The sequence below is a fragment of the Podarcis raffonei genome, chromosome 17 (assembly GCF_027172205.1).
Source record: "Podarcis raffonei isolate rPodRaf1 chromosome 17, rPodRaf1.pri, whole genome shotgun sequence".
NCBI classification, from domain to species: domain Eukaryota; kingdom Metazoa; phylum Chordata; class Lepidosauria; order Squamata; family Lacertidae; genus Podarcis; species Podarcis raffonei.
In genome coordinates, this window is record NC_070618.1 from 3,904,183 (window position 1) to 3,927,701 (window position 23,519).

General features: G+C 48.6%; 1 protein-coding gene across 5 annotated transcripts in view; it reads left to right on the top strand.

The window, feature by feature from the left end:
* The first annotated feature begins 1,735 nt into the window (after positions 1-1,735).
* Positions 1,736-23,519, top strand: part of IFFO1 (intermediate filament family orphan 1) — a 28,425-nt gene continuing 6,641 nt past the window's right edge. The window contains exons 1-5 of one of the 5 annotated variants that reach the window (XM_053370782.1): positions 1,736-2,659; positions 16,665-16,725; positions 16,817-16,912; positions 18,787-18,927; positions 19,825-20,009. In XM_053370782.1, coding sequence (XP_053226757.1) covers positions 1,845-2,659; positions 16,665-16,725; positions 16,817-16,912; positions 18,787-18,927; positions 19,825-20,009 — 1,298 coding nt within the window. In that variant the 5' untranslated portion in view covers positions 1,736-1,844. The remainder of the gene's footprint in view (positions 2,660-16,664; positions 16,726-16,816; positions 16,913-18,786; positions 18,928-19,824; positions 20,010-23,519) is intronic. The other 4 variants (XM_053370784.1, XM_053370786.1, XM_053370787.1 and 1 more) reach the window with 4 other exon arrangements.

A 23,519-nucleotide genomic window follows, 5' to 3' on the forward strand; every position in this document is an offset into this window, starting at 1 on the left:
TCACATGAGATTTGCCATTGCCCTCTTGTAGAGGGTGGGCTTTTTATAGTTCACCAAGGCCATCAGGTCCTCCCACACTGGGTTCCAGAGGGGCTTGCTTGAAGTAGAGATGGGTGATGTAGAGTGGGGCACCCCACAGCACCTAGCTCAGTCTGGATAGCCCATTTACTTTCATCACATGAACCTTGCCCCACAGACTCAGAGGAGTGTCCACTATTCCAAATTGGACTGTGTTTTCTTGATAATGTGTGTAAGAGTCCAGTTGTCCAGTGCTACCTGTATCCTTGGGAACAAGAATTCCCAGATAAGTTAGTTCAGTGGGACACAAATGGAAATTCTTACAATAAAAATAGACTGGCAACACATCATCAAGAAGCACAAATTCTGATTTAAATCAGCTGGCACTTCTTGTTGGCATCTGTCTGTCTCAAGAGATGATGGTAGGCAACTCTGGGGGGTGAAGTCAAACCACTGTTAGCTGCACAGAGTGTGTTTCAAAGTTGTGGGCTGCTCAAACGACAAGACCCCTCGCTGATGGGGTCCAAAGGAAAGCAGAGCAATGTGTTGGGCACCAGTCTGGCTGCAGGAGTTGCTGGAAGGAGGCGGACAAGGCACCATCCAACCGTCTTATGGACTCCACTCCAGATTTGTGTAGGGTTTACTCCTGAGGAGGTGCAAAATGATAACTATAATAAAAGCTATATTTATACGGACATCTACTGAGAAGATCCGGGTGGCACTGTGGTCTAAACCACAGAGCCTCTGGGCTTGCGAATCAGATGGTCGGCGGTTCGAATCCCCGCGATGGGGTGAGCTCCCGTTACTCGGTCCCTGCTCCTGCCAACCTAGCAGTTTGAAAGCACGTCAAAGTGCAAGTAGATAAATAGATACCACTCCGGTGGGAAGGTAAATGGCGTTTCCGTGCGCTGCTCTGGTTCGCCAGAAGCGGCTTAGTCCTGCTGGCCACATGACCCGAAAAACTGTCTGCGGACAGACGCCGGCTCCCTTGGCCAGTAAAGCGAGATGAGCGTCGCAACCCCAGAGTCGGCCATGACTGGACCTAATGGTTAGGGGTCCCTTTACCTTTACTGAGAAGAGCCATTAAAAGGCAACTGTACCAAAAGAAATTATTGTGGGGGAAAATAATGGGGCACCCAATTTTGTCCTTTGCGCCAGATTACCAAAGTCTGCCTGCAAAACACACACACCGTGCTAAAGCTATGCTAAAGGTCTTGCACCCCTTACTTTTGGAAGGCTGGGGTAACTTGGTAGAACATGAAGCTCTTACAATCTCAGGGTTGTGGGTTTGAGCCCCACACTGGGCACTGCAGGGGGTTGGACTAGATGATCCTCGTGGTCCCTTCCACCTCTACAATTCTGTGCTTCTAATGGCACACAGAGGCAGCTTGTCCAACATCCAGTCATGTTCTGATCTGCATCGCCGCTGGCAGGCAAAGGGCCGTTTCCGGCCAGCAGATGAGCGCAGCTCCGTTTGGCAAAGGAGCGCCTCGCTCCTCCTGCGCGCCGCGGTCTCCCGGCGTCGGGGGCGCAGCCAGGCGCGCGGCTGTGCGTCCTCAGCTCCCCCCTGGACGTGCGGCGCGCCTCCAACCCCCGGCCCGTCTGGAGGGCGCCGCATCGCCGCGCTGCTGCTGCTGCATCCCTCCCTCCCCGTCCAGGCGCCTCCCTTCTGCAGCGGAGGGAGGCGGGCGGGCGGCCGGATCCCGCCCCTTCTGTGCCAGCCCGGCGGGCGCCTCCGGCTGCGATTGGCCTTGGCGGGCGCGTGTGCCCGCCCAGCCCGCGCTTCCCCCGGCGCCGCCGCAGCCCCCTGGACGGCCGCCGCAGCCATGAACCCGTTATTCGGCCCCAACCTCTTCCTCCTGCAGCAGGAGCAGCAGGGCTTGGCGGCGTCGGAGCCCGAACAGCAGCCTCAGTTCCCGGACCTTTTCTTCCTTCCCGGCGAGCCCCCGCGGGACTTCTTCGACGGGGAGCTGGCCCCGCCGGCCTCCCTCGCCGCCGGCTCTGCCTTCCCGGCCCCGCCGGCCGCCATGGCGCTCCGCAACGACCTGGGCTCCAACATCCACGTCCTCAAGACCCTCAACCTGCGCTTCCGATGTTTCCTGGCCAAGGTGCACGAGCTGGAGCGCCGCAACCGGCAGCTGGAGAAGCAGCTGCAGCAGGCCCTCGAGGAAGGCGGCGCCCGTCGGGGCAGCCTGCAGCGCCGGGACCAAGCCGTGCAGACGGGCTTCGTGGGCCCCATCCGCCCGCTGGGGCTCCCGCTGGCCGGGGGCGTCGGAGGCGGCGGCGGCAGCAGCTGCAGCAGCCCCCGCTCGGTGGGGCTGGGCACGCCGTCGAGGGTGCTGAGCTCGCCCAGCTGCCACCACCCGGGGGCCCCGCTCACGCCCACCTCCTCGCAGTCGCCTTCGCTGCCCGGCGGAACGTTCTCGTCCTCCTCTCGCTTCTTGCCGGGCACCATCTGGTCCTTCTCGCAGGCTCGACGGCTGGGGCCCGGCCTGGAGACCACCTTGGTGCAGGGGCCCGGGGTCTCCTGGGTGCACCCTGACGGCGTCGGGGTGCAGATCGACACCATCACCCCCGAGATCCGGGCGCTCTACAACGTCCTGGCCAAGGTGAAGAGGGAACGCGATGAGTACAAGCGCAGGTGAGAGGCTCGACGGGGCGGGCAAAGCCATCGTCGCGGTGGGTGGGTGGGTGCCAGCCGGCAAGGAGGCCAGTGCCAGGGAGGGGGAAAGCGATGGGCTGGTGGGAGCACTAGGAAAAGAGGCGAGGAAGGACGGAGGCCTGCCGTCGCAGGAGCCTCTTATTTTGCCACTGTTTTTGTTTTTCTTCCGGGGCCAGGCCAGCTTCTGTTAGGGGACTTCCTTCTCCTTTTCATCTTTGCTGAATTCCTCAGTTCCCGACATTGTGATGCAGTGCAAGTCATCGTGATCCACTTTTTCCACACATGTCAGCAAACATGCCAACTTGAATAAAATGTTGGGGGGGGGGAGGTAAGCTCCACCCCACATAATCGATCACAAGATGCAGAGCAGGCACACCATTTGATTTCCCCCCCAATTTTTAAAATTAATTTTCAAAAAAAAAAAAATAAATTAGACAAACAAACAAAAACCTCAACCTTATTTGAACCAATCTTAGTAACATTGTTAAGTGACTTCCTCGTAACCCCCTGGTTGAATTTCCACGTATATCATGCGAACAGTTTTCCCAAACCAATATTCTTATAAAATTAACTTAATCACTTAACATCTTTCTTTCTTTCAAATTTGCATGCACACCATTTGAATGGCAATGCCCATCAACTTTAGGGGGGCCCAGCAGCCCCCTCAAATATTTTAGGCGGGTGGGCAGAAAGGACCTCGGCCCCTAGCAATTGGTTCCTCTGTGTGGCAGGACAGAGTTATAAAGCAGTTATATTATCTGTCCCGGTTGCTGTTGCCCTTCTTTTTTCCTTTTTAGAAGAAGGGAGAGAAAGGTGAAGCTAGGCCAAGAGCTATGCGCAACTCTTCCCTGCCACACTGAAGCATTTTGTGAGTCCCGTCTACTTCAGATTTCTATAACTAAGGTGTGACGCGAGCCTAACCCTTCAAAGCTCAGCACCACCTTTTTACCAGTTTGTACCTAAACATCCCCATCTTGTATAGAAAGCCAATGTTGGGCGAGTTCTGTGTCGCAGATGCTCCCTCAGCTGGCTTGCTGCGGAGAGAAGGCACAGAAACCCAAGCCTTTAAAGATCTTCTGTGTGTGCAGAATTATTATTATTATTTGCAGTAGCCACATATTATTTATATAGTGCCATCAGTGCACATAGCACTCTGCAAATGTAAACGGCAGATGTCGGCTTCGTGGCCTGAGGAACTTGCGGTCTGCATTTAGACGCTGGCTGGGAGTGACAAGGGATGGATGTGGACAAATGCATTTTTATACGTCCTTATGCTTCATTTCACTTGGTGGCGAAGACTGAAGGAGCCAAGCTGCACACGACATGCCGGTCTATCCTTTCTCTGAAAACTTTTTCCCCTTTTACTGAAAGCAGCATCCAAGGCAGAGAAAGCTATGGCAAATGGATCAGAGAGGTTTTATTTCTCTCTTCTCCTCCTCCTCTTCCTGCTGCTCCTCCCAAAGGAACCCAGCATGGCAAATAACAAGCGATAAAACCATACAAACACATTTAAAACTATTCCAAGGCAGGTGCAGATTGGGAAAGATCACGCAGCTTGAAAAGGCTCATTGAAAAAGAGGAATGTCTTCCGTAAGTGCCAAAAAGTTCGCTCAACCCTCAGCACTTTTCTTATTTATTTATTTATTTATTTATTGTTTATTTACTGCATTTATATGCCACCTTTATCTTCCAAGGATCTCAAGATGGTGCTCATGGTTCTCCTCTTCTCCTTTTCAGCCTCACAGCAACCCTGTGGGGTAGGGCAAGGCTAATAGATGGTGGCTGACCCAAGGTCACCCAGTGAGCTTTATGGCTGAGTGGGGATTCGAACCCTGCTCTCCCAGCTCCTGGCAGGTACCCATATCTTTTTCCTGAGTTGTGATGTTTTGAGCATGTGTGTGTGCGTGTGTGTGCACACACACACAGACACACAAGCAAGAGGTAAGCAACTTCCCTTTTAGTAAATGTGGGGAGTTTTGAGTTAAGCTTGTCTCACACAAACCTGCCAGCTACTAAGATCATTCTCAGACAAGGAAGGCCACCATCAGTGACCAGAATCAAGGACCTTGCAGTGCCCACAAACTGAATGCTCACTCCCAAGAGAGGCTTGCCTGGGGCCGACTCTGTTGCCCTTTTGGCACCAGGTGAAGAAGAGCTTCTTATTTTGCCCAGCCTCCTAAGAAGACTCTTTCCGATACGACATTTCTGTTTTGTGCTATAGTGATGGTATATTCTGTTCCATTTTATTTATTAAACCCATGTTTAAACAAACAAACAAACAAACTTGTAAGCTGCCTTGAGAGTCCTTTGAGCTAGTGAAGCAGACCACCAGATGCTTAAAAGAAAATCTAGGTACCTTTGAAGAGGTAGAAAGATTTGCAGGGTTGGCTAAGTTCCAGGGTGTTTAAATATGACAGAACTGCAGGTGCCTCTAGCTGGGCTTCAGTGAGGGGAACCAGGTTAAAAATCTGTGCCTGCTGCTGTTTTCCAGGCAATTGGGTTGCTGGGAAGAGGAACGATGAATTGCAATGCACTTTTGTACACTAGGGAAGGTACATCGCACAGAGGCTGATGAATGTCTGTGATCATGGGAGAGACAGAGAGATCCCTGTCAAAGCATTCTTTAAAAGAGTAAGAGGGACAATATAGCAGCAGCTGCTCAGAAACAGTATTTTTCTTTCTTTCAATGGGGCTACTGCTACTTTTGATGGAAGTAATTTCGTTGTCCCTGAGAGGGGGCAATGACAATAAAGATATTATTATTATTATATTATTTAAGCATGAAAGATACCAGGATGGTTGCATTATAATTGGCCAAGAAGTATTTGTGCGTCTGCCTCATAGCTCCGTATTGTGACCAGTAGTGGAATTTCCCTGTGGATGTGGCGATGTTCCCTTATGCTGCTGCAAGAGAGAAGTGTCAGGTCCCTCTTCGCACATTTCACAAGAAGTGTGAGGCAGAAAATGCACAAGTCGTGCACGTTTCTACCATCTCCACTTCTTTGCAACATGCAACCTTTGCTCCTAAACTGTAGTAGCAGATCCATGGGAGAACATGGAATAAAATGTTAAAGCACCAGACGAAGGGGTGTTTTAACTCTTTTCATTCTGCTACATTCGCAGCTGAAATCATCCCTTGCCTTGTGGCTTTTAAACTTAGAAGGGAGGAAAACCTTTGCCCACTCCCCCAGTGGGACTAAATGCAGCTTTGACAGGATGCAGAGGATGATTTAATTTAGATAAATAAGGTGAAGGTCAAGGACCCCTGGATGGTTAAGTCCAGTCGAAGGTGACTGTGGGGTTGTGGGGCTCATCTCGCTTTCAGACTGAGGGAGCCGGCGTTTATCCACAGACAGCTTTTCTGGTCATGTGGCCAGCAAGACTAAACTGCTTTTGGATGGAAACCAGAGCACTCGGAAACACTGTTTACCTTCCCGCCACAATGGTACCTATATATCTACTTGCACTGGTGTGCTTTTGAATTGCTAGGTTGGCAGGAGCTGGGACAGAGCAACGGGAGCTCACCCCATCACGGGGATTCAAACTGCCAAGCCCAAGAGGCTCAGTGGTTTAGACCACAGCATCACATCTATTTGGATAAATAACAAGGGCAGAAAGGGTCAAGTAACGCCCTTCTCTCCCTGTCCCACTTTTTCTTTTAAATAGTTCAGCCTTGAAACTCCCATATCATACCTTTTAAGTGCTGAGCATACATAGTGCTAAATCAGAGCCTTTCCTGTGAAATATCCCTGCCTGGTCTTCATTGATAGTGTTGCTATTTAACAATCCCTGTGCCTAATTGTTACAGCTGCATAATCACAGAAGCATTAGGTTGGAAGGCACCTCAGAGATCATATAGGCTAACCCTCCTGTCCAATATGGGAAAGCTGCTTCAGACTACAACAGCCCTGATAGGTGCGCATCCTGGCTGTCCACCTCCTTTTGAGGCAGTCCATTCTGTTGTCAACCAGCTTGCACCACCAGCAAGTTCTTCCTAACATTTCGTCCAAATCCATTGTCTTGAAAATTGAATGCATTGTTCGGGGTCCTGACCCTCTGGAGCAACAGAAAACAAGTTAGCTCCAATGCTTGTGCGACAGCCCTTCAGATAGTTGGCTGTCATGGCACTGCTCAATCAACTCTTTGCCAGGCCTAGGCATCCACTCCGCAAAGGACTCCATCTCTGCGCTCATCAGCGTTGTTCATGCCCACCTTTGGCCAGGCTCTGATTCATCTTCCTTCCTTCCCAGAACTGGACATTACTCCTTGCAATATATTGTTTGCCTCTCTTGCCAGAGAGGCTGTGAAACTCCCTTGCACGGCCTCCTTACTTATCCAGACAAGATTAGAGGCAAGCTGATGATAATCCTGGCATAGCTGGATCAGAAGCAAGTGCTTTGATGGGATGGAGCCAATTGCCGCTCACTGAGCCTCCCTCGCCCCCATATTTCCCCCCTCAGGCTTCATAAAGCCTGGATCGCTTTTCCGAAGGTCATCCTTGTTAGGATTTACATGACCAACCTTTGAGAGCTGTTTCTGGTGGAAAGGCAGGAGTTAAATATGCGTACATGTGTTAAGAAAAAAACAGCTTTGGAACGGGCCATTTCAGAAGCAGCAGATTCTGGTCCTTAACCATTTCCTTGTTTCCTTCTCTGCTCCAAATGCACATTCACCCTTGCAAACGTATTGTTTGGGATCCTATTCTGTTTATGTGTGTGAATGTGGCAGGTGAGAAGAGGAAAGCATTGTGGCCCTGCTTCCATTACAGATTCCCCACTCATTCGTGTTTCATATGTTCATGTTCGTAGAGCACGAGACTCTTAATATGAGGGTCGTGGGTTCGAGCCCCACGTTAGGCAAAAGTTTCCTGCATTGCGGGGGGTTGGACTAGATGACCCTCGTGGTCCCTTCCTCCTCTTCTGTGAGTCTGTGATATGTACTTAGCCTAGGTGCCTGTGATGCTTTTGGGGTAATTCCTGGAGACGGGCCCAGCCTGCGACACACAGACCTGATGCAGAAAACCAAAATGGCATCTTCTTTCCATTAACTAATGCACAGTACAATTTACCAAGATGTCTTTTTCTGCTCCAGAGAGGAGGAACTACAGAGAGGGTTGCAATATCTCTGCAGGCACATATTCTGCCCATTTCTTGTGTCCTTAGCGGCAGCCTGGCGCAAGGTGATCTGCTGAGGGCAGCTGTCCTGGTAACAGAGAGGAAGTGATGGCAAACCGTTCACCTGCTTAAACGATCTCAGCCATGCTGTTGTTAAAAACAGAGGGGAAGGACCAGTGAGAACAGCAGCTGGAAACACTGAACTGCACTGGGCACATGGGGAATTCGGACACATGGGCTGTGCACGTGAGAGAGAATGTTTGTGCGGAGCTGTACGATGCTCGCGTCTCTCATAGCGAGATGATAATTGCAAAGAGCTTTTTTGCAATTAGGGAAAGCACTAAATAAACACTAGGAAAATATGCTGACATGCGGCCTCATCCAGGAGCCAACCAGTTACTGAAAGAGCGGCCTAATAAGTAAACTACTCCCTCCTTCCCTTCCTTCCCCTCACTTGTGATAGCCTAAGGGAAAAGTGAATTCACTAAATGCCTTGGTGTTTGGAGATTTCTCTCTGTGTGTGCGTTGGAATTTGTAAAGCTGGCAAAGGGTCCATTGCAGAGAACCAAGATGACTGTGCAGAATGGCTGAGCACCATCGATGCCAGCAGAATAACCATTTTTGGAACAGGGAGGGGTTTTAAAAGGCCATCTGCTCAGTCTCCCTAACTTCATTAAAGTTCATTACAAAATCAAGACTTACTAAATGTGTGCTCCCCCCCCCTTAAACTTGACCACTCTTTTGCAACTTCATTCCTTTGTATTTCATTCAGCCTGAGAATAGCAATGGTGAAGAGGAGCAGTCCGTCCGTCCCTGCCTTTTTTGGACAGAAAGGAGGACACCTCTGAACCACTAACTTGTATTGATTTATACAATTTTTAACTACCACGGATTCTTCCAGAGGATCCTGAGAATTGCAGCTTTAGTATTCACTGAAAATCTGCTGGAGATCTTTAACAGCCCCTGCTTCTCATAGTAATAGTATTCTCGGGAGTCCCTAGGGCAGGGGTCTGCAACCCGCGGCTCCGGAGCCGCATGTGGCTCTTTTACACCTTTGCCGCGGCTCCGGGGCGGATACTAGCGAGGGAAGGAGGCGCATTGTGCGCCCCGACACTCCCCACTGTGGCGGGCGCTGTACTGGCTGTGACGTCGCATGGGGGCGGTGCATGCGCTAGTCACACACCGTCCCGACGTCACCTTCCCGCCCACTACATTGTAAGGGGCATGTACGCTGGTCACTGCATTGAAAGGGGACATGTACGCTGGTCACTGTTTTGAAGGGGAGTGAAGAACACACACACACAAAAAGGTAACCTGTTAATTTAACGTTTATTTCTACGAGGAGGAGTAATTCTGAGGGGTCAAACAAAGAAATAATAAACAAAGTGACAAAAAAGTTATTTTTATAATGACGAGTTTTGCGGCTCCCAGTTTTTTTTCCTTTGGAAACGGGTCCAAGTGGCTCTTTTTATCTTAAAGGTTGCAGACCCCTGCCCTAGGGAGATCTGTTGCCCCCCCCCCACTTGTAGATCTGTGTGTGCATCTGAAATACCAGGGACTGGAGACCAAGGAGAAAGAGCTGATACATCCGTGCTTTGCTGGTGAGCTTCTCTGAGCCACCAGCCACGGCTAGAAACAGAGAAGTGGCCCTGAATATGATGCAGCAAGAGGATTGTTATAGTCTACCACAGGCATGTGAGTGAGGAACATCAGAGGTATCTGGGAAATGCCCCAGATGAAAGCTTTATAGGAGACTTTAAGCTGCCCTGTAGACATCTTAAAGGTAAAGGGACCCCTGACCATTAGGTCCAGTCGTGGCCGACTCTGGGGTTGCGGCGCTAATCTCGCTTTACTGCCCAAGGGAGCCGTCGTACAGCTTCCGGGTCATGTGGCCAGCATGACTAAGCCGCTTCTGGCGAACCAGAGCAGCGCACGGAAACGCTGCTTACCTTACCGCCGGAGCGGTCCCTATTTATTTACTTGCACTTTGACGTGCTCTCGAACTGCTAGGTTGGCAGGAGCTCCAGACTGAGCAACGGGAGCTCACCCCGTCGCGGGGATTCGAACCGCCGACCTTCTGATCGGCAAGTCCTAGGCTCTGTGGTTTAACCCACAGCACCACCTGCGTCCCTGTAGACATATTACATGATAGCTGTTGTTGCCTCCAAACTAGCCCTCTGCAATTTGCTGCTCCCAGAGTTACATTACAAGTACCTTGCATCCTTCACCCATAGGATAGCTCATGGGAGACGAGACTCTTAATCTCAGGATCATGAGCCCCACGTTGGGCAAAAAGAATCCTGCATTGCAGGACGTTGGACTAGACAACCCTCGTTGCCCCTTCGAATTCTATGATTCTGAGTAGATAAACTCTAAATCTGGAGCTAGCTAAGAGCTGAACGCTGTTCAGATTCAATGCCCCGGACTGGAGTCAGCTGTTTTCTATTAGGGTTCCTGTTCCATCCTTTCCCTTGTTGCTCTGAGTTTAACATGTCTTGAGGGAATGAAGGTTCGTTGGCAGAAGGGCCTCCTGTTGTTTCAGCGGCTTGGTCTCTTTGGGGAATGGTTCCCTGCAACTCTTTCGCCCCTCCTTTCATCTTGCAGCTTCAAACGCATCTTCCTGGGAAGGAGGGAGATGTGGGGTCACTCAAGGAAACCTCTGCTTGCCTGGGCTGCTCTGCTTCGCCTGGGCTGGGCTGAGGGGGGAGGAGGGAACGTTGCAGTCGAGACTATTATTAGGAAATGGTGCATTGCAGATGAGAGTGCGAATCGGGAGGTGGAGGCTGGCGGTGCGGATCAGGAGACGAGGCCGGATGTGAAGGAGGCTTAAGAGTCGCCTTCTGGTTCTAGTGGGCCACCCTCAGATCAGTGTTGCTACCTAGGAAGCGTTTACTCCCATTTTCAGCAAAGGAAGCTGAAGGTACGCTGGGGTTAAGGAGGGACACGGAGTGTGTCCTCTCGTCCCAGATCCAAAGAACCAGTAGAGAGCGAACAGGAGATCATTTCGGAAGGGCCAGGGTGGGAACAGCCGAGATAAAAGAATTGAAATAATAGTTTTCAATACTGAAACCAATTCCTAGCATTCTGTCGCTCAGTGCTGGGGCCAACCAACAGAACTCAGGATGTGGAGAGAGATTCCACTCTCAAAGGCCGGTGTTGCTCTTTGTGGGCAGGAAATGGGTACAGACTCTGCTGGTATCCCTGACTATGTCTACTTTATTATTATGAGTGTTTTTGACTGTACAAATGACTGCTAGACCCTTTTTTAAAGAGGACGTGGGGAAGTAAAGCAGCACATTCTGGGATGCTTATATCCTCCCATGTTTATCTGACGAAATAAGGGCATTCTATTCCATGATACTAACGATGGTAATAATAATACCCCACCCATTGGACTGGGGTGCCCCTGCCACCCTGGGGTGGGGGGCTTCCAACATATATAAACACATAATATCAAGCGGGAGGACAAGAGTATAGACCCTCCCAAGTACCCCTATTTTCCAGGGACAGCCCCAGATTTACAGAAGCCGCTCTGGTTTCTGATTTGATCCCAGAATGTCCCTTAGGACATCCCTATTTTCATCAGAGAAATGTTGGAGGGTATGGAGTTATGCAACCCCCCCAAGCCAAGGAGATGCAACCTTTAGAAGACATCTGAAGACAGTCCTGTATAGGAAAGGTTTTTTAAAAATGTTTAATGTTATATTATGTTTCTGTATATGTTGGAAGCTGCCCAGAGTGGCAGGGGCGACCCAGTCAGATGTGTGGGGTATAAATATTATTATTATTATTATTATTATTAAATAGGACATCCCTATTTTCATTGGAGAAATATTGGAGGGTGTGGGCCTGGATCTTACTCTACCCATGGCAGCTATGTTGTACTCACCACATAGATGGAACATAGCAAGATGTCCAAGCAGAAAAAAGTGCAATACGGTCAATTATAGCTTACGGCCAAATAGCAATGATTATTAGGTGATAGGAGCCACATGTCTGAAAGCAGGATTGGAGCCTGAATTGCAATATCGCAAGATTACTAGCATGTGCTATAGTTATTCTTAAGCTTTATTTATAACACATAATCTCAAAAAGCAGATCTCTCATGCTTTTTTAAACATAGAAAGGCAGCCTGTACTTAGATATCTTTTGCGCTGCCATTTGTTTTGATAGCATGCTATAGATAGCAGGCCATGGATTCAGGTTTATTTTTCCTAGGACAGGAGAACGAAGTATCCTTAAACAAATTTTGAGGAAACGACAGCAAGCTCTCTGCCTGTCCCTTCTTCCACATTTCGCTTGCCTGAGTCACCCTTCCTTTCTCATATTCTGCCTCATTTTCTGTGTTCCTTCCCAAACCATGAGTAATCGCCTGTTTGTTTTTGTCCTAAATGGGTGGGTGAGCAGGCAAACTCTTATGGCATATGAAGCATTTGGCTAGAGGTTTGCCAGAAAAGAATTCCACTTATTTTAGGCAATGAGAGATGCCAGCGCAGCCTGTTGCTTCTGGAACGAAGGAGATTTTTCAAGTTTGTTCTGGGAAATACTAAAAGGTTGCTGGGAGAAGGGAAGAACAAGCTTTCACGAAAGCCCCTGGAGATAAAGATCAAATTGACACCTGAGCAGATTCTTTCTCCTCCGAGTTTCCACAGATAGAAGACTATCTCTCCAGCCCGTTTAGTGGGGCACCACAAAGCATTACAGCACAGTTGCTGATCTAGTTATGAGACATATGAGATGCATTTGTATCTTCCCTGGCTGTGTGTGTGTGCAATAACCTGCTTTTATATGGGAATTTTGCAAGAGAAAAGCTGATTTGGAAGGCAGGAAAACCTCTGCCTCTGAAAGCATTTATTAATGGGCTGGAGGAAGGAATTATTCTTATTTAAAATATTTTTAGGTCACCCTTTAGTAAGATGCAAAGGTACTGGAGTCAATTCCACACCAGCAAACCTATATCAAGAAATTCCCTTCATATCAGCTAGACCATGGGTAGGCAAACTAAGGCCCAGGGGCCGGATCCGGCCCCATCACCTTCTAAATCCGGCCCGCGGACGGTCCGGGAATCAGTGTGTTTTTACACGAGTAGAATGTGTCCTTTTATTTAAAATGCATCTCTGGGTTATTTGTGGGGCATAGGAATTCGTTCATTTTTTTTCTTTCAAAATATAGTCTGGCCCCCCCCACAAGGTCTGAGGGGCAGTGGACCGGCCCCCTGCTGAAAACCTTTGCTGACCCCTGAGCTAGACCTTTAAGCTGCTTGCCTAGACCGTAAGACACTGGGCAGGTATGCTTTCGATACAAAGAACCAAGGAAATCCAAAAGCGGTTTGTGATAGAGGGGCACTGGGTGTAGCTGTGCCTGCTGTTTGAAGAAAAAATGTTGACAATCCTGTTCTGTGCTTCTAAGGCCTTTGAGGGCATCTCAGTCTAGATGACCTATCGCTTTCTTTCCCACTCTGCACTTGACGATTCAGTCGCTTCCTCACAGATATTTTGTGGTATTGTTCATAAGGGATCATGGAAGTGTAGAGTTGGAAAGGGACCTGAGGGTCATCTAGTCCAGGGGTCTGCAACCTTTAAGACAAAAAGAGCCACTTGGACCGAAGAAAAAAAAACTGGGAGCCGCAAAACCATTGCGACATTGCGCCTCCTCCCCTCGCTAGTATCCACCCCGGAGCCGCGGCAAAGGTGTAAAAGAGCCACATGCGGCTCCGGAGCTGCGGGTTGCTGACCCCTGATCTAGTCCAACCCCCGGCAAGGCAGGAATATGCAGCTGTCCCACACAAGGCTCGAACCTGCAACCTTGGCGTTATCAGCACCACGCTCTAACCAACTGAGTTATCCATGCACTAAGTGCAACCTTCTTTTCACCAACCGCGTGCAACATGTTGAGCATCAGTGGCTGAGTAGATCTGAAGGGCATAGAATGAACTAGCATATCTTTACTGGAGCGGCTCGAGTTAGCAAAGCATGAGGGTGTTTATTTAAGGTATGCCCTGCCGTTCAGTTTGCAGTGAAACCCCAGAGCGGCTCTTTAGCAGGACAGCAACGTGAGCTGTCCCACTCAACTGCAGTATTGCAAAATTTCTTACAATGATAAACCTCAGTAGGCTTGCTAGAGCAGTCCAGGCCAGTACAGCTGTGGACAGATGGTTTCTATAGCAGCAGCCAAAGATTTACAACCAGAATGTTTTTGTGGAAATCTTAACATTTTGTGTTCCTCCTGCTTTTAAAGCAACCTACTTGCCTCAAAGGAAATGATACAGAAATGTAGTACTTCTACTTCTCTTTCTGGTTGCACATGAGATATGGGCTTTTGGAGGGAGGATTGTGGCCACGTTGCTCCTTCTCTTGGCCTGCTGTTGCACTGCTTTGTGTCAACCCAGATTCCTGGTTTATGTTCCCCAGGAACAGTAAACCATAGAACAAACCTGGGCTACAGCTCTTGATTTATCTGGAATGAGATAAGTCATGAGCTCAGTTTGGGTGCAATGCTAATAATAGTAAAAATAGTAATAATAATAATAATAATGGTTTAACAAACAGTAGTGCGGCAGCAGCTGGACTAGCAAAGCAACAGCAATATTTTCTCTTGGAAACTTTCATTTGTGCTCAGCCATAGTTTGGTTTGGCATTTTGTGCAAACTGGGCCATTTTATGCTGAAATGATTAATTTCTACTATGGAAATATGTTTGATGTTAATTTCTCTCCACCCCATCACCGCCCCAATTTTATATTCAAAATATTGCTGTATTAAAGGAACAGCATCCAAGCTCCTGATTTCTTAAAATTTTGGACCAGGTAAGCCATATTCTGCAACAAGAAAAGCAAGGTTCTGTTACTTGCAATGCAAAGATACCACCTTTATACATTTATTTATCTGGTCTATTTTTGGGGGGTGGGGTCCTGCAACTATACATTGGAATCTACTTTGGATCAATACTGAGTCAAATTTAAATGACAGGTACGGACTTCAAACCGGTTTTGGAGGATATATCGCCCAGCCCATGTACATTCTCTCTTTCAAATATGCTTGCAGACACACACTTCCCACAGTTGATGCATGCGGACCCGCTGATCAGGGAGTTACCGGCACGCGCACACACGCTCTTTGCTCCTCAAATGTTTGATATTGTGACTGGGGAGGACAGTTTGCATCACCAACAGGGCGCTGGGCTTTTCTCCCAGTGGGACTGCGTGTTAGTTGGAGCCCCACCCCCGCTGCTGCCCAAGTTGGTTGAGTCTTGGGGGGGCCTAGAACTTGACCCCATAGCTATGTATTTTTATTTATTTATTTATTTATTTATTTATTTATTTATTTATTTATTTCCCCATTCTTTATGATCACACTTTCATCCAGGGATGTCGAATAACTTACCAAAAAAAAATATCATTCAGTGGAAAACCAAAACAATAGCATGCATCGAAATCCTCCTCCTATTAGTTATACATAACAGTATATACTTTTGTCCCTACTCATTTATCATAATTTTTTTCTTCCCCTTCCTCCCACCCCTTTCCCCAAAACTTGTTCTCCCTTCAGATCTTTAACCATGTGCACAGATTATTCATTCTAATTTGGATGCTTGGGTTGGCTCCCCCCGCCCCCCCCCATGCTATCCAATTCCTATAACTTGTCCATTTATTCAAAATCTTTTGACATTTGTTTTCCCATGTATCTTCCGTCATTACCTGTTCAAATATATCCCCATAGCTATATGAATCCCTGTGTAGCGCACGTCCATGCATAGCTATCTGGCAGCAGTAAAATGCCACTTGCTAGGCCAGGAGACAGCTGAGTGCCAGCTATAGTTGTGAAGGAAGGAAGAGGGAATGCAAGCCTTAGGCTGCCCAAAAACTGATGAGGTTAGACATACCCAGCGGCCTGATCCTGCAGAGCAAAGGAAGGAGAGGCAGGGCTCATCTGTCGATATGGTTTATTCTGGGGTAGCGAGTCTCTTGCAGTTGCTAAACATAGTTGTGGTCGCTCTCCTCGGTCCTTGGCCAGTGGGATGTGAATTCAGAGCAGCGGGGTTAAAAGCCTGTGTGGCAAAGCCTGCCAGCTGTCACTGCGGCACATTCCAGGGGGTGCCTCTGCTTCCGTGCCAGTCCCTCCCACGTAGCACAAATCCCTTGCAAAACTTCCTGTGCCAGCACCGGTTTTGCCAGAGGGAGGGTTGCACCTGTCCTCTCAGCAGTAATGGTAAAGGGACCCCTGACCATTAGGTCCAGAGCAGTGCACGGAAACACCGTTTACCTTCCCGCTGGAGCGGTACGTATTTATCTACTTGCACTTTGACGAGCTTTTGAACTGCTAGGTTGGCAGGAGCAGGGACCGAGCAACGGGAGCTCACCCCGTCGCGGGGATTCGAACCACCAACCTTCTGATTGGCAAGCCCTAGGCTCTGTGGTTTAACCCACAGCACCACCCACATCCCCAGTGTAGGAATAGTAAAGGTAAAGGGACCCCTGACCATTAGGTCCAGTCGTGGCCAACTCTGGGGTTGCGGCGCTCATCTCGCTTTACTGGCTGAGGGAGCCGGCGTACAGCTTCCGGGTCATGTGGCCAGCATAACTTAGCTGCTTCCAGTGAACCAGAGCAGCGCACAGAAACGCCGCTTACCTTCCCGCCGGAGCGGTGTATATTTATCTACTTGCACTTTGATGTGCTTTCGAACTGCTAGGTTGGCAGGAGCAGGAACCAAACAATGGGAGCTCACCCCGTCACGGGGATTCGAACCGCCGACCTTCTGATCGGCAAGTCCTAGGTTCTGTGGTTTAACCCACAGCGCCACCCGCGTCCCTCCTCCCAACAGAGTCCGGTGCAAAAACAAATTGCCATGTCTTTGGTCCCTTTGTCTCGCCAGGTGGGAAGAGGAGTATACGTTGCGCGTTCAGCTGCAAGACCGAGTGACTGAGCTGCACGAGGTGAGCATCACCCCTTCCCCTCCGACTCCCTGCGCCCCGGGCCTGGGTATCTCCAAGCGCTGACCTGTCTATATGTCTACCTCTCCCCTAGGAGGCCCAAGAAGCAGAAGCGTGTCAGGAAGAGCTGGCGATGAAGGTGGAGCAGCTTAAAGCAGAGCTGGTCGTTTTCAAGGGGCTGATGAGCAATGTGAGTCTATGTACTGCATCCCCAAATGTGCACCCTGGTTTATTTTGGGCCACAGATGGCTGGCAAGTGAAGACATGTCAACTGGCATAGTCCACAGCAGGGGGGATTTGATTTGAATCAAATCGATTTAAATTTTCTTTCTTTCTTTTTTTTGCAGAAAGACTTATTCTTGCTGGTATCATCTTAATATTGACAACCAGACAGAGTGGATAAAAATCAATGCTTTTTTTATATAAAAAAAATCAGATTTTAAGAAAATATTTAAATTGGATTTTTTTGATTTAAATCGGATTTTTATAATAAAATGCTTTTGAAAGATAGTTTTCTCTTAAAGTTACATTATAGTTACTGGTACATTATAGTCCAAAGGCTATATATAAAAATAAGGATTTGTTTTAAGTTTTTAATGTGTGCTAAAACTCAGTCCAAGGTTTTTTAAAAAAAATGGTTTAACCACATCAGTTAACAAACACCAGTTAACAAAAAAATTAATTTGAATTTTAAAAATCATATATATCTATATCTTCATATATCTATATCTATATCTATATCATCTATATATAATCCACCCTGGTCCATAGAGGATGCTCTGTTGCTGGCATGGAGTGGGGTCCCTATGGCCTTCCAGTTCTTGTTGGTCCAAAACTCCCCTCTATTACGACAGTAAAGGCTGAATGAATGAAACTTCCATCTTCTCCCTGACCATTGGCCGTGCCCACTGGGATAGGTGGGATTTGGGGTCCTGGAGGGCCACAGCATCCCCACACCTGCTGTGCTACTTGTCTATACAATATGCTGCCCAACACCAGGTTTCTATTCCACTCCATGCTTAATGTAAGCGTTCATTCACACCAGAAGCTTCAGAGGACCATACTGAGCAATCCCCATCTCTCTCCCCCCCCCAAACTTTTCCTTTTCCTGTTCTCCTTTAATTAAGAAAAGGTTTCAGTTTTATTTCCTTTATCTCTAGTGAGAAAAGGAGAAGAAGAAAAGAAAAATGAAAAGGCACCAATATGTGTAGGAAAAAAATATGAATGTACATGGGGGGAAATACCCTGACCCACACATTACTTTTTGGAGGGATGCGGGTGGCGCTGTGGTCTAAACCACAGAGCCTAGGACTTGCCGATCAGAAGGTTGGCAGTTCGAATCCCTCATGGGGTGAGCTCCCATTGTTCGGTCCCAGCTCCTGCCCACCTAGCAGTTAGAAAGCACTCCAAGTGCAAGTAGATAAATAGGTACCATTGTGACGGGGAGGTAAACGGCGTTTCCGTGCGCTGCTCTGGTTCGCCTGAAGCAGCTTAGTCCTGCTGGCCACATGACCCGGAAGCTGTCTGCAGACAAACACCGACTCCCTCAGTCTATAGAGCGAGATGAGCACCGCAACCTCAGAGTCATCTGCAACTGGACCTAACGGTCAGGGGTCCCTTTACCTTTACACATTCTTTTATGAATGTGATATTATTATCCTAATATGTATGCAAATATTAATAGCCTACTACATTTTGTATGAAATCATTCCAAATACAGTGGACCCTCTAGTTACATACTGCTCTGGATACGGAACTTTTGGGTTATGTTCGCGTCAAAACCGGAAGTGTATACTTCTGGGTTTCACCGTGCGCTCATGCGCAGAAGCTCTCAATTGCACCGTGCACATGCGCAGAAGCAATGCCTCTGCCTACGGACTTTTTGGGTTGCGGACGGACCCCCAGAATGAATGTATCCAGAGGGTCCACTGTATTGTCACATTGATCCAAACAAAGCCTACGTCTGCAAGCAGTCCGTTCATAAGGGAACAGAGGACCTTACGTAACGATCCCTAACTTTCCTTTCTTTCCCCCCTCTCCTCTTTTTCTTGTGCACTGGGCCAGAATCTTACCGAACTCGATACCAAAATCCAAGAAAAAGCCATGAAAGTGGACATGGACATCTGCCGGCGCATCGACATCACGGCTAAACTGTGCGATGTCGCCCAGCAGCGCAACTGCGAGGACATGATCAAAATGTTTCAGGTGAGAGGCACCAGCCCCACTTCCCCCCTGTGGGGAAGGGCCACAGCGCCCCCCCCACCTTTCCCAGGGGGGACGGAACCCCCCTGCCACCCAAACCTCATTCCATGTATTCACCTCAGTCCCCTGGGCAAAACCGGCAGGCAGTTAGCCTTCACGAGACCCTCTGTGAGGATGTGCGGTAGGAACCCTGTACCCCCACCCCACCCCTGGCCCCTCTCATCATCTCTTCAGGGCCCCCCACCTCAGTCTCTTGGCAGCCCCCGTCAGGGAAGCAGCCGGAGAGGGAGACATGGTGGAAGTGTTTGTGTGTGCCTCTCTCTAACACCGTCTCTCCCCTCTCCTCCCCGTCCCCCTTCTCTCTCTCTTTCTTTGTCTTATTCACTCACTCACTCTTCTTTCTCTTGCTTCCCCTATAGAATCAGTTGGTTAGTTGTTGTTTGTTTCTTTTCTTCATTGAGCTGGAAAACTATGCGAGTTAGAAGCTTTTCTGTAAAAAAAATTTAACTGTAATTCCCGGCATTTTCCTCTTTTTCCTTCTGGACACCTCTGTCTTAATCTTGTCTTCCCGACGCCATCTTTGGGGTGTGATTGGAGTTCCCTTTACTGTGAACCCTCATCAGATTCCATCTTTCCATTGCTTAGTTTTTAATTTAAAAAAAAATAGAGGTTTCTAAAAATTGCATTTTAGCCATCGCACCATCTTTAACCTGGTCATAATAAGCCCGTCTCTCTCTCTCTCCTCTCTCTCGATCTCTCTGTTTCTCTCTTTTGCTTTCTTACTTCCTTCTTTCTTTCTCTCTCTCTCTCTCTCTCCACATCACCCTACACCACCCCATTCCCCCTCCCATCTCTTTCCACCCACCCACCTCCGACCTCCAACCCGACCTCGTTCTGTAGTCTCTGCACTTGTCTCCCATTAAGGTCCCAGCCACCATGGGGCGGAAGCGGGAGAGGAAGCTGGTCAGCGATGAGGACACCTCCCTCTCCGAGAGCGAGACTTCCAAAAAACTGGAGGAGGAGGAAGAGGATGAAACCACCGCCATGAGCATCAATGAGGAGATGCAGAGGATGCTGAACCAGCTGTGAGTTTATCCCTTGCTTCTGGAGTTACCTTCTAGTAGGGCCAAGTTACTGGTTGTTGTTGTTGTTTAGTTGTTTAGTCGTGTCCGCCTCTTCGTGACCCCATGGACCAGAGCACACCAGGCACTCCTGTCTTCCACTGCCTCCCGCAGTTTGGTCAAACTCATGCTGGCAGCTTCGAGAACACTGTCCAACCATCTCATCCTCTGTCGTCCCCTTCTCCTTGTGCCCTCCATCTTTCCCTACATCAGGGTCTTTTCCAGGGAGTCTTCTCATGAGGTGGCCAAAGTATTGGAGCCTCAGCTTCAGGATCTGTCCTTCCAGTGAGCACTCAGGGCTGATTTCCTTCAGAATGGAGAGGTTTGATCTTCTTGCAGTCCATGGGACTCTCAAGAGTCTCCTCCAGCACCATAATTCAAAAGCATCCATTCTTCGGCGATCAGCCTTCTTTATGGTCCAGCTCTCACTTCCATACATCACTAGTGGGAAAATCATAGCTTTAACTATACGGACCTTAAGTTACTGGTTAGGGATTGCTAACCCAGCCTGGGGTGTGGGGGAACAAAACAGAATTCTGTGATCCTCTGTGGCTATATGCTGAGATTGCCAGACCACAACTCCCATCAGGCCTGTCCATGGCTGATGGGAATTGGAGTCCAACAACATCTAGACATCACCACATTGTGCTACCCTTGTGGTTACGTTTTGCTCCCTCTTTTTAATTTAAAGGAGGAATAATCCTGGGGATAGGTCTTATAAGAGCATTACATGGGGCTACCATTGAAGGTGACGCAGAAACTCCAGAATGCGGCAGCTAGACTGGTGACTGGGAGTGGCTGCCGAGACCATATTACACCGGCCCTGAAAGACCTACATTGGCTCCCAGTACGTTTCCGAGCACAATTCAAAGTGTTGGTGCTGACCTTTAAAACCCTAAATGGCCTCAGCCCAGTATACCTGAAGGAGCGTCTCCACCCCCATCGTTCAGCCCAGATACTGAGGTCCAGCTCCGAGGGCCTTTTGGCAGTTCCCTCACTGCAGGAAGTGAGTTTACAGTGAACTGGGCAGAGGGCCTTCTTGGTATTGGTACCCCACCCCACCCCGTGGAACGTCCTCCCATCAGATGTAAAGGAAATGAACAACTGTCTGACTTTTAGAAGACATCTGAAGACAATCTGAAGTGTTTGATGTTTTATTGTGTTTTTAATATTCCACTGGGAGCCACATAGAGTGGCTCGGGAAACCCAGCCAGATGGGCAGGGTATTAATTATTATTATTATTATTATTATTATTATTATTATTATTATTATTTAGCTGTCTCCTGTGCTTTCAAGAAAGGCAAAGGACTTCCTTGCAGTCTGCCTCATCATCACAATCATTCTTGGGACACCCCCCCTAAATTAGTGACTAAATGCCATCCAAATGTTGCATTTATGAAGCCTTCATTTGCTAGATGAAGCCAGCTTTCTTGCATGGGCTGACTGCCTAAAGGAGGAAGGGTGGTGGTGGTGCAGCTGTCCTGGCCTCTGGACCTAGCATCCGATCGAGAACATCTTTTTTTTCCCCAAATTTTTTTAAAATTAGTTTTCACAGTACAGTGGTGCCCCGCAAGACGAATGCCTTGCAAGACGGAAAACCCGCTAGACGAAAGGGTTTTCCGTTTTGGAGGTGCTTCGCAAAACGAATTTCCTATGGGCTTGCTTCGCAAGACGAAAATGTCTTGCGAGTTCCTGCAGGTTTTTTTTCCTCCCCCCCCCCTTTTTCCCAAGCCGCTAAGCCGCTTAACAGCTGATTGCTAAGCCACTTATCAGCTGATCCGCTAAGCCGCTTAACAGCTGATCGCTAAGCCGCTTATCAGCTGATCCGCTAAGCCCGCTAAGCCGCTAATAGCACTAATCCGCTAAGCCGCTAATGGGCTTGCTTCGCAAGACGAAAAAACCGCAAGACGAAGAGACTCGCGGAACGGATTCTTTTCGTCTTGCGAGGCACCACTGTATTATAAACAAGCAAACACACAAGACAAACAAACATACCGTATTTTTCGCTCTATTGGACGCACCGGACCACAGGACGCACCTAGTTTTTAGAGGGGGAAATGAAGGAAAAAAATATTATTCCCCCCCCCCCAGCCCCAAAGAGCAACGGACAGGCTGCGCACAGCCTGTCCGCTTCTCCCAGAGCTTCTCAGGGCTGCAGAGGAAGCCCGGGTTCCCCCCCCCAGCCCCAAAGAGCAAAGAAGCCAAGACAACGAGCGGGATCCATAGCCGTGCAACCTCTCCAGCCAGGAGCTAAACCTATCCAGCGCGGCTAAAGAAGAAGACAAGGCAGCGAGCGCTATCCATCCCGCTTGCTGCCTTGGTTTCCTCTTTAGCCTTGCGCAACGGGATGGATCGCGCCCGCTGTCCACCAGGGCTGGTCTAGATGGGGGTGGAGAAAGGACGAAAAAAGAAAAGAGGTAGAGATAGAGAGATTTTTTAAAAGTTGGCTACTTTAGCCTTGCGCAGCCTCCCGCAGCTGGAGAGGCGCGCAATGCTAAAGAGGAAGCCCGGGCAGCGAGGGGATTGATCGCACTTGCTGCCCTGGCTTCCTCTTTAGCCTTGCGCAGCCTCCCGCGACTGGAGATATTGCGCAAGGCTTTTCTAGAGGAGGGAGAAGGGACTGACTGGCTGCGTCAGTCCCTTCTCCCTCCTGGGGAAAAGCCCGCAAGAGCCGCGCGAAGCTTGTGTGTGGCTCTTGGGGGCTTTTCCTGCCTGCCTCCCCCCTGCATTCGCTCCATAGGACACACAGACTTTCCCCTTAGTTTTTAAGACGGGAAAAGTGTGTCCTATGGAGCGAAAAATACGGTAAATCATAGCCTTATTGAAAATTACACTTATTAACATTGTTAAGTGACTTCCTCGCTTCCCCTTGGTTGAATTTCATTGCATGTTCTTTTAATGGTTTTCCAAATCCCAATTCTTGTGAAATTTAACTTAAACATTAACATCCTTAAATCTTCACCTTATGGAATTAAACATATTAATTCATCACTTGTTGTTTAGTCGTTTAGTCGTGTCCGACTCTTCGTGACCCCATGGACCAGAGCACACCAGGCACTCCTGTCTTCCACAATTCATCACTTAACATAAATAAAATCCTAAGCCAATTAAGTATCTGCAAGCTATTTTCAGTTAATTTAACTTAACAAATTTAACTAGATAATCATTAAATTTATTCCACTCTTCCTAATACTCCTCCTCCTTCTGGTCACAGACTCTTCCAGTTAGGTCGGCTAGCTGTGAAAAATCCATCATCGTCATCTGCCATTCTTCTGTTGCTGGTAATTCTTGGGTTTTCCACTTTTTAGCTAACAAAATACGAGCAGCAGTTGTGGCATACAAAAAAAAATTAACATCTTTCTTGGGGATCCGATCGAGAACATCTAAGATGGCCGCTCCCAGAACTGAAGTTGCTGGGATGGTCCCTCGCAAGCCAGTCCCAGTACGGCAACGTAGCGAAGTCCCTCCTCCTA